Genomic DNA, 14965 nt, shown 5'->3' with positions numbered 1-14965 from the left:
GAGCTACAGTACATTCATCAGGGTTTAACAGACACTGAAATGTAAAAACCTGAAACTCTCCTATGCTGCTTAAAATCACTACATTTATTCCAGTCCTCTGGAATTGTCTTTTTCACTGTTCTTCAGACAATCACTAATGCTGTCAATGAAATCATTCATTTTCTTGAATGATTAAGCTGTTGACATTGAAGGCTCCAGCTTGTAAATGGCCTCCAGGCATAACTTAATCCTTGGTAGTTGGAATAAATTATTGTAGTTGGCTCAAATCAGGGATGGCCAGTTTTCCTGTCTGTGAGATAACACTGGGAAACAGGATTTTAATTGTATTTCATCCTCTCAGGCTCATACAGGTGTAGCAGGTCCCAGGTGATGATTGGGCAGGTTGGACTTCGGGTTTGGGAGTTCAAACTGGATGGAGAATTGGATTGAAAATAAATGGTAAATATTCCAAAAAATAAATGGTAAATATTCCAAACCTTTCAGTTTGGAAGAAATACTGATTGGGTTTGGTTTTAACTTTACAAAAAAACCAGTGTGTCCCCAAAATGAAAAATTTTCGTAAAATTTTGAATGGATTTAGTCTTTGCTCTTTTTTTTTTTGGATAAAATTTGATGCTTCCCATCAGTTCAGATCCTGTTCTTACTCCTGTCCTCCAGGAGGAAAGGGGATTGCTCTGTAGCCTCTGTCTTGCCCAAGTGTGATGCTTAGTTAGAAGTCATTAATTTTTCCCCTTACTTAATCATCTCTTGCTTTGCAAAAAGTATTACTGATAGGCATTCATACTTAAAAATGTTTAATATTTAAATTTTTTCACCAGCAAAACAGAGCTTTTATTATATCATAGGCTAAAGCTGCCACATTGTAACCAGAGCCCACACCTATCTGTGCTCTTTAGGGAAAAAGCTGTTGGAGGAGCAGCTCTTAATGCTGTTTAATAAACCAATCTTTGTGCCAATAATGAAGATACTCACTCCACAAAGAGTTCTCGGGGCTCAGCAAGAATTGCTGTGCACCTGTGAGCTGCTGCTTCACTTATTAGTGGTGGCCACTGCTCTGGAACCTGTCGGGGGTAAAACTCCTCCTCGTTAGGCAGCAAATGTGCCAAGAGCTCAGAGGATCCTTTTGCTTTGCCATAGCTGTGACAAAGGGGAGGATTTTACTTCCTCTCTTCAGAAACCTCCAACCTGTGGCAAATGATTCTCTGAAGTGCAGCACATGGCACAGCAAAATGGTGGGTTTTTCTCCAGTAAAATTCTTCCCAAAGCGAGTTTACCTGGGATTATGGACAGTTCCACATTCTTATTTTTCATACTTTTCCCTAAATTGTTTTCAAGCTGCTTAAGCTGTAAACACTTGCAGCTCTGAACACAGTGTTTTTCCTGTAATATAATACTCTTAGGGAAGTTTATTCACCAGAGCAATCCTACTGGAACTATCCAGGTAGATCAAATGCACAGAATTGGACCATTACATTTCACCTCAGCCCTCCCAGCTCTGCAGAGGTTTTGTGTCTGCCTGAATTCATGGAGACAATCTTGCATCTTAGTTTGTGAATAATTAAACTGTTCTGCCTTCCCTGCCGTGACCTATTGATTGCAGGCGAGTTCAGGATTCCCCCCGGAGCCTGCTGCTGGTCCTGCCTGTCCCTGAGCCAGGATGGGATCAGGAGTGCACTGGCCTGGTCCTTTAGGGTGTGTTTGCAGCTCAAAATCTTACCAGTTATCAAAGGAATAATTCACGACAGGACGTGAGTGTGCAGGTCCTCACAGTGGGATCATCACTCTTCCCTTTCATTCCCAGGGAACACTGGAACAATAGCAATGCTCAAATCTTTGCTGGGCTTTGGAGTCAACACAAATTGCAAAAGAAAAAGAGGTTGCCTGGTAGCCGGTGGTATTTCCAAGATCCCAGGATTAATTACAGTTGGCTGACATGTCGGAGGTGCTTCTGGCTCCCTCTTTCATGCAAAGCTTTCATTTCCCTTCTTTAAACAAAAACTCGAGAGCACAAGATGTGGTTTGTGGTGATAAATCACCGATCCCTCTCCCGTCGGCTCCTTTCACCTCGGAGCCTCCTTTCTGTGCAGCTCTGCTGCGAGCAGGTGATTTCATCTCTCCTCTGTTTACCTTCTGCTTCTCTGCACATTTAATATTCAAGTGGCACTTTGAAATCTTGCTGTCTGTGTGCAAGGGGCTCGGTTTGGATTTGTGATGCTGTTGTGGGCAAATTGGCAGCTGCAGGAAGACCCTCGGGAAGAGCTGATGGATGACACACAGTGCCTGGCTGACCCATTAAACTCCATCATTATATTGTATATTTGTTAGATTTTTCATTAGCAATGTATGTGGGTCATGCCTGGGAAGCAGCCTGAAGCCTGGCCTGCTCTGCCCTTCCAGTGAAATGAATAAACCAAGGCAGAAGTGGTTTGTTAAAATGGTTTAATCCTCAGGCTGGTGTGGCTGGACCTAATAAAGAGGGCAGCTGGGAAGTCAGCTTGTTCCCACCCTGGCTCTATTAAACCCAAGTGTGCCAGACCACGGTGTTCATCCCCAGAATCTCAGCTCAAGCAACACTCAGAGAATACATTTTGTGGTTTGGGTTTGCTGTACCTCAAGCCCGCTGGACCCCGGGCGCTGTGCAGCCGGATGTCTAATCCAAACTGACAATTGGTAATGCTGGAAAACAAATGCCAAATGTAGGATAGGAGGGTTGGTTTGTTGTTTGTTGGTTTTTTTTTTAATGCTTTAATGAAAACTGCCCAGCCCCTGGCTCTGTGCCTTCACTGGGGATCAATCTCAGTGTGAAGGTGAAAGATCAGTGGGGTGGGAGCAGCAGAGCCCCCAGGCACTGCAGGCTCTTTCTGACCCCTGCCCGTGGCAGGGAGAAGAACCTATTGGCCCATGTAATCACCAGGTGAGTATAAATGTTTGGAGCTTTCTGCAAAATAATTGGATTTTCTCTAGACTTAGCTTTTACAAACTGTTTATTCAGTTAAAACATGATCTTCCCAATATCCCTGTCAGTCCTGGCACCTGGAAGTTGGACGAGTCGGCCATGCAGCGCTGCAGGAGCTCTGATAAGCTTAAACAGGATTTCTAGTTTTCTTAGATTCTTACAGCACATTTTTGTTATTTGTATCAAAGCAGGAATGTAAAATTAAGGTGTATTAATACTTTATCAGAGGTATGGAAAAGTCAGCCCAGTCTTCTGTGTGGCTGGGTTTGATAAGATTGAAATAACGTGTTAAGATGTTTGAGTTGTAACATTTATATTTTGATTGCAGATCCTGCAACCAGGAAACTGAACTGGGGATCTGTGCAGCCTGGACTGGCCAGAAACTTTGATTTTATTTTTTTAGTTGTTCTGCACTACCTGTAGTGGGATGGTGACTTTGAGACAGCATTCAGAGGTCAAGGCTTACATTTATTAAACTGAGAGATTTTTGTGTTAAATGCTCAGGTATTTTTCAGATTGTTTTTTGTGCAAACTTTAGTTCAAGCCTCACCAGAACAAGAACCCGTGGGTTTGTTCTCCCAGTTCTTTCAGCCCCTGGGCGAGTTGTTTTTGTGGAGAGCGTGGAGAGCTGAGCGTTTGAACTTCGGCTTCTAATTGTGGGGGTTTGTTTCTCTCAGATATCGATGACCTAAAATGTGCCCCGTTTGGAAGCTGCACCAGTGGCTCTGCAGTCAGCAGCCTGGCGAGCTCCGACTGGTCCGACAGAGACGACGTCCAGCAGGGCAAGAGGCTCTCCTGCTTCGCCCAGCCCTCGGGAAGCGGATCCTCCGCGGCCACTTCTGTCCTCCAGAAGAAGGAGACCTTGTTTGGCAGCTCAGAAAACATCACCATGACAACAGTTTCCAAAGTGACAACCTTTTCCAGCGAGGATGCCTTACAGGATGTTTCCTTTGCAGCCTTTGCAAACTTTAAAGACTCCGGGCCAATCTCCGGCGGGCCAAGCGACGATGACATCGCAGACTTCGGGGATTTTGCGAGACCTTCCTCGGAAGCTCAGGGTGCAGCAGCAGCTGACACAGCCCAGGAGGCAGATTTCCTGGCTGGCGGCGTCTCCTCCGAGCTGCGAAGGGAATCCACAGATGACTTTGGGGAATTCCAAAGCGAGAAGCCAAAAATCAGCAAGTTTGACTTCTTGGTGGCGACTTCCCAAGGCAAGGTGAAATCCAGTGAAGAGATGATCAGGAGCGAGCTGGCTACCTTTGACCTGTCTGTGCAAGGTAAGCCTGCCCAGGGTGGAGGAAGCTCATGATGCATCTGCTCATCAAAGGCTAATTTTCCTAATTGAATTATAAAATTGGCTAATGGGGATTGTTCCAGAGGCTGCTGGAAGTGACCTTAATCTTCTTGTTGATTTCTGTGGCATTTGGAGCGGGTCTTTTTCTAGAAGAAAAGCATTTGTTGTGCCAAAAAATTGTAAGAATTGGAAGACTGGGGAAATTTATACCAGTCACTGAGTGAATAGAAGGATTTGTTCTTCCGGAGGAGTGGGACAACCCTTGGTGCCACCTCGTGCATTTTAAATACTCTGTGATTTGTGAGTAAAGGAGTAAGTTGTTTATGACCTGACTTTTTAGGGTCTCATAAAAGGAGCCTCAGCCTGGGTGACAGGGAGATAAGTCGCTCCTCACCTTTGCCAGCCCTGGAACAGCCGTTCAGGGATCGGTCGAACACTCTGAGCGAGAAGCCGGCGCTGCCCGTCATCAGGGACAAGTACAAGGACCTGACTGGGGAGGTCGAGGTAAGGAATTATCTGTAACACAAGTGACATCATCAGGGTGATCTCAAGGCTGTTCTGTATCCAGTTTCTTGGCACTTCAGCTGTTTGAATTTGGGGTGTGATTCTAAGGTGGCGTCCGGGTAAAGTTGGATGTTGTGAGTGGAAACAGCTCTTAATGGAAGTTTCTCCTCTCCTGTCTTTGAAAGTCCTGTGAAGTGGGAAAATGCTGTTGTCTGAAACACAGAATCACTTGACCTTGCAGCCTAAGCTTATGACTGGAAATTAGTTACAATTTAAATCTAATCCCAGCTTTGGCACAGAGACCATTTGCTTTGAGAAATGGCATCACTTTTTGGCTGCATGGTGCTTATTTCTCTTGCTCATCCTGAGAAGGGATGGGAAAAGGACTCAGATTAAATTCTCCTAATCCCCATCTCTAGAACAGCAGACTGTGACAAACGTGTCAGGAGGAGGTATGTGCAATGAAACTTTTTACTCATATATATGTTTTTCCTTTTGAAACTAGTTCTGATTCCCAGAAATCAAATTTTAGAGTTCAGGTGCAAAGAGGATGCTGAAAGAATGGGGGGAAATTAAGAATAGATATTAAAAGTTCACGTGGCTGACCTGCAAATAGTCTTTTTAAATACCTTTCTGCTGCGTGTCTGTTGTGTCAGAGAAAGGGAAATAAATGTGTGCAGGAATAAGACTCAGCCTGTCCTTTCTTTCCCCAGGAAAGCGAGAGGTATGCCTATGAGTGGCAGAGGTGCCTGGAGAGTGCCCTGCAGGTAAGTATGTCACCTCCTCCTCCTGCAAATCCTTCCCTCATCCCTGCAGGAACCACCTCACTCGGTGTTTAAGACCAACAGGCAGAGGAAGGGTGGGAATCAGCCCTGGGAATTACAATTTTAAGCCCAAAAGCTGTCACCCACCAGCAGCAGCAGCGTCACCTCCTCAGCTCAATGCCCTACACTAATCTCCCTGTCACTGGGGATTAGTTTGGCTTTCCCCTAAAGGTTCCAGCTCACTAGTTAGTGGAGTGTTTCTGGGTTTTGGTGCCCAGTACTGTGTTGTTCAGAGCACTGGTACCAGTGTCTGGCTCCCCAGGAGTTCCTGAGGAACAGGTTTGTTTCTGTGCTGTGCCGAGGGACCATTTGTTTGCTGCTAACAAGTGTCAGATATTTCACAGCTAGATCAGCTCTCCTTAAAATTCCTTCTTTGCATTTGAGTATTAGACAGCCCAAACTGTGAATGCTGTTGCTAAACTAGATAGCAAGGCATGCATGCTCTTAAAACTCTTATTTTGTAATCAAAATACTGTGGGAAATACATTAAGGTTTTAAATGTTCATCCTTTCCCCTGATCTTCTTACAGCAGGAGTGTATAAAAACATGGGATGGAGTGTGACAAGCATTTCTTATTTAATTTGCCTCTATTTTTGTATAACGGTTTCTGCTGGGGACAATCTTGTTCATAATGATTATTTAAAGGTAGAAAACCCCATCATTTTATGAAATTCATTTCTACCAGGTCATAAAGAAAGCAAACGACACCTTAAATGGAATAAGTAGCTCATCTGTTTGCACTGAAGTTATCCAGTCTGCCCAAGGCATGGAATACTTACTGGGTATGTTTTAATTTTCCATGTGTTTTACATTGAAAGTTCTTCTCTTAAAAACAGGAATATAGAACCAGTCTTCCCAAAATGGCATTGTTTTTTTAACTTAATCTTTGCCTGCACCTAAATAATGAATAACTGTTCTGCTAAATAAATGTACCTCCTGCTTTGAACTAACCCTCCATACCCACCTCTCCTGTGCCATCCCTATTTTTGCCATTTCTGAGTTAAAGTTCTGGCATCCAGTGAATTCTTTGCAATCCTTCCCCGTGTTTTACATCCACAGGGGTTGTGGAAGTCTACAGAGTGACAAAGAGAGTGGAACTGGGCATCAAAGCAACTGCTGTTTGCAGTGAGAAACTCCAGCAGCTGCTGAAGGATATTGATAAAGTGTGGAACAACCTGATCAGCTTCATGTCACTCGCTGCTTTAACGGTAAGACCAAAAATAAGCTGCCTGGTTACTAAAAGAAATGTCATAATTGTATTTAAAGTGACTTCACGGGGTGTCCTAACTTTACAGTTTGTGGTTTTTTTCTCTTGCAAGATGGAAATGCACTTATTTGTGAAATCCAAACTCTCGAAGAAAACTGTTATTTATGTACAAACAATGGTCTTATTTAGTATCTTAATGATTGAGGTGATATCCTGTGTGTCTGTGGACATCTCCAGTAAGGAAAATTTAATAAAATTCAAATAAGCAATTTTATGAAGCTAGAATAACATGGACATAACTTGTTGGTTTTTTTTAATATCCCTGCAATTAGTTTTAATGCTCACAGTTCCAGAGCACACAGTGTAGCAACACAGGAATAACTAAACCGTTTTTCCCCTCTCTGCATTTGGAAATGCCCGAGTTTGTTTTGGTTCCTGCTACGGACTAAGTTGCTTTTCCTCTCCTGAACTGCCAGGAAAAGCTCCATTGCTCCCTGACAGGAGAGCTTTGGACATCCCTGGGTGAGTGTGACAGGCAGAGATGGTCTGAGGGGGGAGCAGGAGCATCCCATGGGACGGGTCTGCAGAGGACCTGGGGAGGAGAGGGGCACAGTGGGGCCCAGAACACACACAGACAGAGGGCAGGAAAATCACTCTGCCATTAAATGCCTTGGGGGGTTTTGTGTATTTGTGTAGCAGGAAATACAATTGCAAAATGACTTTCTTTAACCACGGTAAAACTCGTATTTTTAGGTAATTATCTGTCTGTGTTGCTCGATATTGACTTGCATAATGGCTCCCTTTAACTCCTGAGGAGCCTTTAACTCTGACTCAGTATCAGCACATCCCATCAAGCACCACTGAGCACATCATTACCATGGGTAGCTTTGCACTGAGCAGTTTAATTTGTGGCTTCTTCCTTGCACTGCAGCTGCTGCCACAAAAGGGTTTTTGCTTCCCAGTAAACAATCATTTATAAGTAAGGCCTGGAATACTTGGTTTCTGCTTGAAATATCCACATCCAGCTCACTGCCATTCCCTGCAAAGCGGGTATTGTAAATGATCAGCCCCTTTTTACACACCTTTTGCACATTTTAAACCTCCCCAGGTATTTTGGTGATGTCCTGTGATGCACAGAGCCTGCCCTAGGAAATTTATTCTCTCAATCTCTTGCTGCTCGACAGAGCAAGGTGATGGACCTGGATGCATCTGTTGAACTTTTTGTTATTGATAGTACCAATCCCAGAAGGTGTCAGGATCTTCTCCTGATTTAAACAGGTGGATTAAAACATAGTTCTTAAAGTGCTTTTCCTTGGAAGATTACAGGGATTACCTGGAAGTCCAAAGCTTGGCCACGTGTTCTCTGAGCTGCAGCAGCTCCTGGCTGGTAACTCCAGCTACATTTTAAGCACATTAACTGCTCCTATGGACACGCAGTCCCTGTGAAGTTATCCGAGAAGCAGGGACTCCTGGCTCCTATAATTCTCCAAATCACCCCTTTTTCTGGTTCTCTTCCCCACGGGGCCCATTGGAAGGGGTGGAACCCACACCTCCTTCCCTGGCGTTGCAGTCACGGATCCCAAATGATGCAGAGGTGCCAATTAACTGGAGAGAAGTATTCCAGCTCCGAGGCATGTGCTTGGAAAGGTTAATTTTGTCTTTTAAAGGATTTTGTTACAAGGTAATTATGTGCAGGCTTGTGGTTTTTCACAGCAAATTGCAGGATGACCTTCTCATTTGCTTCACTCATGGATTTGGTAAACAAATATTAGAGTGCCTTTATTAATTTGATTGATCTACTTAGAGATTAAAGGGTGTTTTTTTCAGGATTCCAATTATTCTCCAGCCATTCAGCGGGGCAGCGTGAGCAGCATAACCAGAGTGTGGATTAACAGACACATGTCCTGGGATCTCACCATTTTTTTAAGCTTCTTGCACTTCTAGTCATTGTTTTTATTTACATGACTATTTTCATGCAAAATTTGAATGGTTTTTTACTGCCTTTATGCAAAGTCTTAACTGATCATTTATCCCATGGCTGAAATCTGAGGTTCAGTACTGGAAAAGTGACTGTGTTAATTTATTATTTCCAGGCTTATTCTCCCATCCTTTGCCTCTCTTTAACCTGAGCTTTGTGTATGGCTGGTGACCTGAACTCGGTGCTTTGGCTAAACTTAATATCCCATTTTGTACTGCTCTGCCATACTGTAGGTTCAAAAAAAAACCCCAAAACAATAACAACTGCCCTTTTTTGCTCAGGCAGTAACAGACTCCAGGACAATAAGCCCTGCAGCAGCCACCTCTCCAGTGCTGCTGTGAGAGCAGAGCTGGCTGTGCCTCCCTCCCACAGCTGCACAAATACCTGCTGATCCACTGTTTGCCTTCCTCCAGCTCCCAGCTCGGAGCAGCCTGGGCTCCTTCCCCTTTTGATGTGGGGAATGTGCAGCTGAAGAATTCCTTCCTTTGTAGTCACAGCCTTTTTCAAGAGTTTTGAGTGTTATAAATTAGTGCTGCTGGAGATGGCAAACCCATCCTAATGGCTTTGATTGAACCCCACAGCAGCTGATGAGGGAATGCACCACATCACCCCTGCCATGCTGCTGTGACACTGTGCCTCTTGCTACTCAGTCATTTTTCTTCTGATGTCTGAAACTTCTTCAGTTACTGCAAATGCCTAACTTTTGTTGTCTCGTTTCTTTAGCCAGATGAAAACTCCCTGGATTTCTCCTCCTGCATGCTGCGCCCCGGGATTAAAAATGCCCAGGATCTGGCCTGTGGAGTGTGTCTCCTAAACGTGGATTCCAGAAGTAAAGTAAGTGTAATGGTTAAACTCCTTTTTAATTACAGTCTGGACTTGCATTTATGGAATCCCAGAATGGTTTGGGTTGGCAGGGAACCTTAAAGCTCATCCCTTTCTACCCCCTGCCGTGGGCAGGGACACCTTCCACTACTACCCCGCATTGCTCCAAGCCCCGTCCAGCCTGGCCTTGGACACTTCCAGGGATGGGTGTGTTGAAAAAATTTTCATGGCTATAATTTGTAAATGGCAGAGGGCAAAGCAGACTCTGACCTATAGATGGGACTCACATAAAATCCTATAATCAGTGTCCTGTATTCCTTGGGCTTTGGTGTGACACAGCCATGGAGAAAGGGTTAAATTGTTCATAATGGGGAAGAAACAGAAGACTAATATTTAAAAAGTATATATTTTTTTTTTTTAACAAATGAAAAATTTTTTAATGGCTTTTCTTCATGAAATGGGTCACCAGAGGGGACTGTTGCCATTGGCAGAGCTGGGAGGGGCTCCCAGACACGTGCAGAGTTGTGCCAACCCGTTAACAATACTGGCACTTTTCCTGACTTTTTGGTTTCAACATCATTTCAGAAAGAAGAGAAACCTGTGGAAGAGCTTCCTAAAAAAGTATGAATCTGTAAAAAAACATTCTTTCTGGACTCATTCTTAGCTGAGTGTGGAAGGCTGAACTGCTGACTGGCTCTCAGCTGTCATTCTCAGTTGTGCCAATCATTAATCCTCCTCCTCCAGTCATTTTTTGTGACCGTTAACACCTGATCTGATCAACTAACATGCTCCAGAGCCTCCCCTTTGTCTTGTCTGCATGCCTGTACTTGTGACCAGCTTTCTGGTTTTGTGGTCTTCCTGTTGTGTGGTAGAAAATCCCCTGCAGTGAGTTTCTGAATTTGTGTGTCTGTGGCAGAAGAGGGGGGATTTTAGGGGGTTTGTGCTAGAAATATTGACTTTTGGCTATATGTAGCAGGCAGTGGCATTTTTAGAAATGTCTGCAGGAAATCCAGGGTGTGGGGAGCAGGGCTGGGATATTTTTTTAAATAGGGAGCTGTGAAGCATTGGAAAATATCTCCTAGCAACAAACACTGAGGTGGTTTCAGCTTGTTCATGGCTTCACACGCTCTGCTCAGAGGCTCCTATTGTAAAGCAGCTTCAATTAACAGGAGGAAGTAGATCAAATTCAACCTGAAATAACACTAATAGCAGGCATTGCACCTGCCTAACTCACAGCAGAACTGGAGCCAGGGAAATAAATGCAGGAGCCGTGTGCTGGCAGGCAGGACAAGCCTCACCTCGTTAGGGATTCGGAGCAGAAGTAGAAGATGCATAAAATGAGGTGAGTTAGTTGCCAGGGGTCAGAGCAGGCACTGTGGTAATCACAGGGCTCCCTCCAGGCAGGTGTGAGTTGGCTCAGGTGTGATGGCCGAAGGTTTTGCCCACCTGTAACTCAAATAAAACACAGTTTATGGGGTGTTGTGCTCAGGGGAGGGCCCTGCCACGCTGTGCCATTCCAGGGTGATACCTGTGCTGTGTTCATTTTCCACTCTAGTTTTAGATCCTGGAGTAGGTCAGACTGTCACACTCCTTTCAATTCTTCTTTCAGGCCTTTAATTCCGAGACAGATAACTTTAAGCTGGCCTATGGAGGGCACCAGTACCACGCCAGCTGTGCCAACTTCTGGATCAACTGTGTGGAGCCCAAACCTCCAGGTCTCATCCTGCCAGACCTGCTCTGAAAGCAGCTGCACTGAAGGTGGAGCTTTGGGTCTAACAGTGCAGGACTTGGGGTAACTGGTGGGGTGGAGTAAGTGGAGAGGCTGGAGTTGGGCTCAGGATTTGAAATGTTTGGGGTTGAGTTTTGGACTGTAACAGGTTAAAGCCACTGCCATGGACAGTGAAGAATTCATTTGAAATGGCCACGGGTTCAGAAATAACCAGAAAAAAATGTAGTATGGCAAAAAAAAAAAGTGGCATTTCAGACTTTCTCAACATGAAAACATGTTATTCTGTGTAAAAGCAGCCTGGTAGCCACCATAAACCTGGGAGAAGCTGGCACTGAGCCTCCCAAAGAACCTGGAACCTGGGCTGATTTGCATAGAAGTGACCACTTAAGTACTTGGAGTCTGTATTTGTAAGCAGATCTTCTCTTTAACGTGTTTGGGATATGGACCATGATGTTGTTCTTCAAATATTTGCTGCTGTGATATCACAGCACATGAGTCACAGCAGGCAAAATGAATTATGGAACTCCAAGGAATGAGACTGGAGGGCTGCTGTGGATTTACACCTCCAGTGCTCTGTGCTGGGAGTTGTTCTGTGTGCAGAACTACTTGGTGTTGGGGGGTAAGGACTGGAAAACTGTTGAAATTTTCCCTGTAATACCTGGATTCTGTAGTACAGGCAGCTGGAGTTTAAAATGTGCAGCTTTGTTGTAAATACAGATAAACTTCCCTGGAGCTGTCCTGAACTCCAGGTGTGATTTCTGTTTCTCCTGACCCTTTGGTAGCTGTGTGGCTGCAGCTCTGGTGAAAACTGGACTCTGCTGATGCAGCACATCTGCTCCTGTGTAGATACTTTCCCTTTTTTGGATGTTGAGATGCTTTTCCTGATGGGATGCCTGTGTGTAGCTTGTGCAGTCTGGTGCTACCTGTAGTAACGTGTTTCTGTGACTCAGAGCTGGCAGCACGAGGGGGCCCTTGGCTCCTGTGACAGGGAGTGGGATTTAACACCCAAAGGGATTTAACACTGGAAGCTGGGGGTCTTAGCAAGCTGGTGTTTGGGGCAGGGTGTTGTCTCCCTGCTGGTTTGTGGTTTATGGCAGGTACTCACCTCTCTGAATAGGAGGTTTGTATTATTCTGTCACAAAATGTTACCTGTAACACCTAAAGTACCTGATTCTTCCTTCAGATCCAATATCCAGGGGACAGTGCAGTGCTATTACAGGATTTCAAACCAAGTGGGAGCTTCATTGCATTATGAGAGACTTACCACTATCCAGTCTGGGTCTGCAGGGAATGCAGGGGGGTGTAAATCCATCGGGGACAACTTTCTCCTTAATTCTTTGACTTAAATTCCTCAGATCTCTCCCTCCTCCCCAGAGATATCAACAGCTTTTCCAAGTTAATCTTGCCTCCATTATAAGTACCTGACCCTGGCCTGTGGTTATTTGCCCAAACAGAGATCACAGTGAGGAAAACGATGCTTTGTATTTAAAAAAAACAAACAAGCTTAGTTATACTAAACTATTAATTAGCCCAAATGAAAGAATCTTGGCTCGGAGGTGTCTGGCTCCTCATTTACACCAATTACAGTAAATCTTGCAGCCTCAAATTAACTCATTCACAAAATAAAGCAACGTGTGCCTCCAGTCGCAAACTCCGGCTAATCCAGCAGCAGATTTTCCACGGTGTGACAGGGACTGCCCACATCCTTTCCCTTGGCTAGATGGGATTTTTTTTTTCCCCTAATTAAAAGAGGATACCACAAATAAGAGGCCACAGTGTGAAACTTAAATCACCAGCTGTGTTGTCACAGAAGCATCTCTCAGTGGTGGTTTTCCTGTGCTTGTTACCAGGCCAGTCCCCTCCCTGAGCTGTGTCCGTCGTGTCTTTTGGCCCATAAAAATAAGGAATGGGTGTCTGTGATTCCAGTTGCAGCAGAGCTCACTGAGGGATGACACTGCTGCTCTCCTGCTCCCACAGAAGGGACAGCACAGGCACCGTCCCTGCCTCTGTGGAAGCAGGAAGTGTTCTGTTCCCAACACCTTCCTGTCGTGGGAACACATGGAATGTTTGCGTGGAGATCCCCCCATAAAGGCACTGCAGAGCGAGGATCAGCTCCCTGATCCCAGTCATCCCACTGACTCCCTGGAGCATCCTCTCGGATGTTGTTGCCAGCCAAAGCCCAGTGTCCTTCCAAGCTGTATCCAAGGTGACAGGATTGTCCCAGCCCACCTTCCCCCAGCCCTCCTGTGCACGGGCACCCGGACACGCTGCCTCTGCTTTGGCTCTGTGCAATTTCAGACCTGTGACTCCTTTTCCTGCATGGATTCTGTCACTGGAAAAGAGAAACAGGATTTTTCTTTGGTTTTTTAATGTCTGTGTTTTCTGGAGCTGCCTTGGAAAGTGGGTACCTGTGGAAAGTGGGTTTTCTGTCTCCTTCTGTATATTTGGAGTTCTAAGGGACTATTAGCCTGGTTATTTAATGTATTTATGGCTTTTCCCCATTGTATCCCTGGTGCTTCCATGGTGGCAGCTTTTCCCTGGTGCTGGGAGTGCTGGGGGCTGCTCCAGCCCCTTCCCTGCCCCTCCATCTCCATGCTTGGGTGTGAATTCCTGGGTACCTGCCCACCTCAGAGGTCACCTGTGGCCTGGGAATTGTCACCTCATGCACTGACCATTCCAATGTCTTTCCCTCCCTGGCAGCAGCTTTTCTTTTCTGGGTTTGGTCTCAGCAGCTCCTTCCCTGAAGTCTGTGCAGGGTTTGTGGGTGAGTGACGTTCAGGCTCAGGTGGAGCAGAGCTCATGGAAACCCTTGGAATGCTCAGAGTTCCTCAGCTACACTGGGAATTAATTAAACTTGAAGCAAAACCTGCCTTTCCAATAAAAGCTGCTGTTGTACAAACTGCTGCTTCAGGTTTATTTTTAATTTTGGACCTGCATTTAATTCCAGTTCTCAGTGTTAAAATATGAATGTCGTAATTCTGTGAAGTGATCAGAAAACTTCACTTTATATTGTAATTCTTCTCCTGCCTCTGGGCAAACATTATTTCTCTTCCAGAAGTGGTTTTGTGATTATTAGTCAGAGCTGTTTGGGTTTATTCTATGCTGGAGTCACTGCTGGTATTTTAAATCCCATGAGAATAAGTGTTATTAATTGACTTTAGTACCTTGTTTACTCCCTTGATTCCTGCAATGATTTATAAATCCTGTGTTGAGATTCAAACCTTGTGTTCAATAAAGAGCTCATTTTGTATCTGACCAGCCTGGGAAACTGAAATATTTATATCATAATGTAAGTGAAACCTGCTTTGTGGCTGGGATGTGGAAAGTGCCTCACCAAATACTGAAGAATATAAAATATTTTTTAAGCAATTGAGACACCATTTGGAAAAGCCCCTGGGGAGCAGGAAGAGGGATGTTCCCCTCAAATCCAGTGGGTGTGCTTGCAGCAATCCAAGCTGAGCTGTGGCTCTCTCTCTTCTTTGGTTTCTATCGATTTAAGGATGGAAAAACTGGATTTTGAGGGGGAAAACACTCATACAAAATCTTTTTTGTTGGAATGAACACAAGAGGAGCTTTTGCAAAGAAATACCCACAAGCATTAACACTGTAATATAACCTTGAGTGGGGATTTCAGGTGAATTCTTTGTTTCC

At 44.8% G+C, this 14965-nt stretch overlaps 1 protein-coding gene across 6 annotated transcripts in view; it reads left to right on the top strand.

The window, feature by feature from the left end:
- Positions 1–14569, top strand: part of SYNRG (synergin gamma) — a 40314-nt gene extending 25745 nt beyond the window's left edge. For 4 of the 6 annotated variants that reach the window (XM_051809383.1, XM_051809382.1, XM_051809380.1 and 1 more), the window contains 8 exons: positions 3634–4233; positions 4591–4754; positions 5468–5521; positions 6264–6360; positions 6638–6786; positions 9487–9597; positions 10171–10206; positions 11195–14569. In XM_051809383.1, the coding sequence (XP_051665343.1) occupies positions 3634–4233; positions 4591–4754; positions 5468–5521; positions 6264–6360; positions 6638–6786; positions 9487–9597; positions 10171–10206; positions 11195–11326 (1343 nt within the window). In that variant the 3' untranslated portion in view covers positions 11327–14569. The remainder of the gene's footprint in view (positions 1–3633; positions 4234–4590; positions 4755–5467; positions 5522–6263; positions 6361–6637; positions 6787–9486; positions 9598–10170; positions 10207–11194) is intronic. The other 2 variants (XM_051809385.1, XM_051809381.1) reach the window with 1 other exon arrangement.
- The last annotated feature ends 396 nt before the right edge of the window (positions 14570–14965 follow it).

This window comes from Manacus candei, unplaced genomic scaffold (genome assembly GCF_025592945.1).
Source record: "Manacus candei isolate 608988 ecotype Guabito, Panama unplaced genomic scaffold, ASM2559294v1 h1tg000076l, whole genome shotgun sequence".
Classification (NCBI taxonomy): Eukaryota; Metazoa; Chordata; class Aves; order Passeriformes; family Pipridae; genus Manacus; species Manacus candei.
The sequence above is the reverse complement of the archived record's forward strand: the minus strand, read 5'-3'. Positions and strand labels throughout refer to the sequence as shown.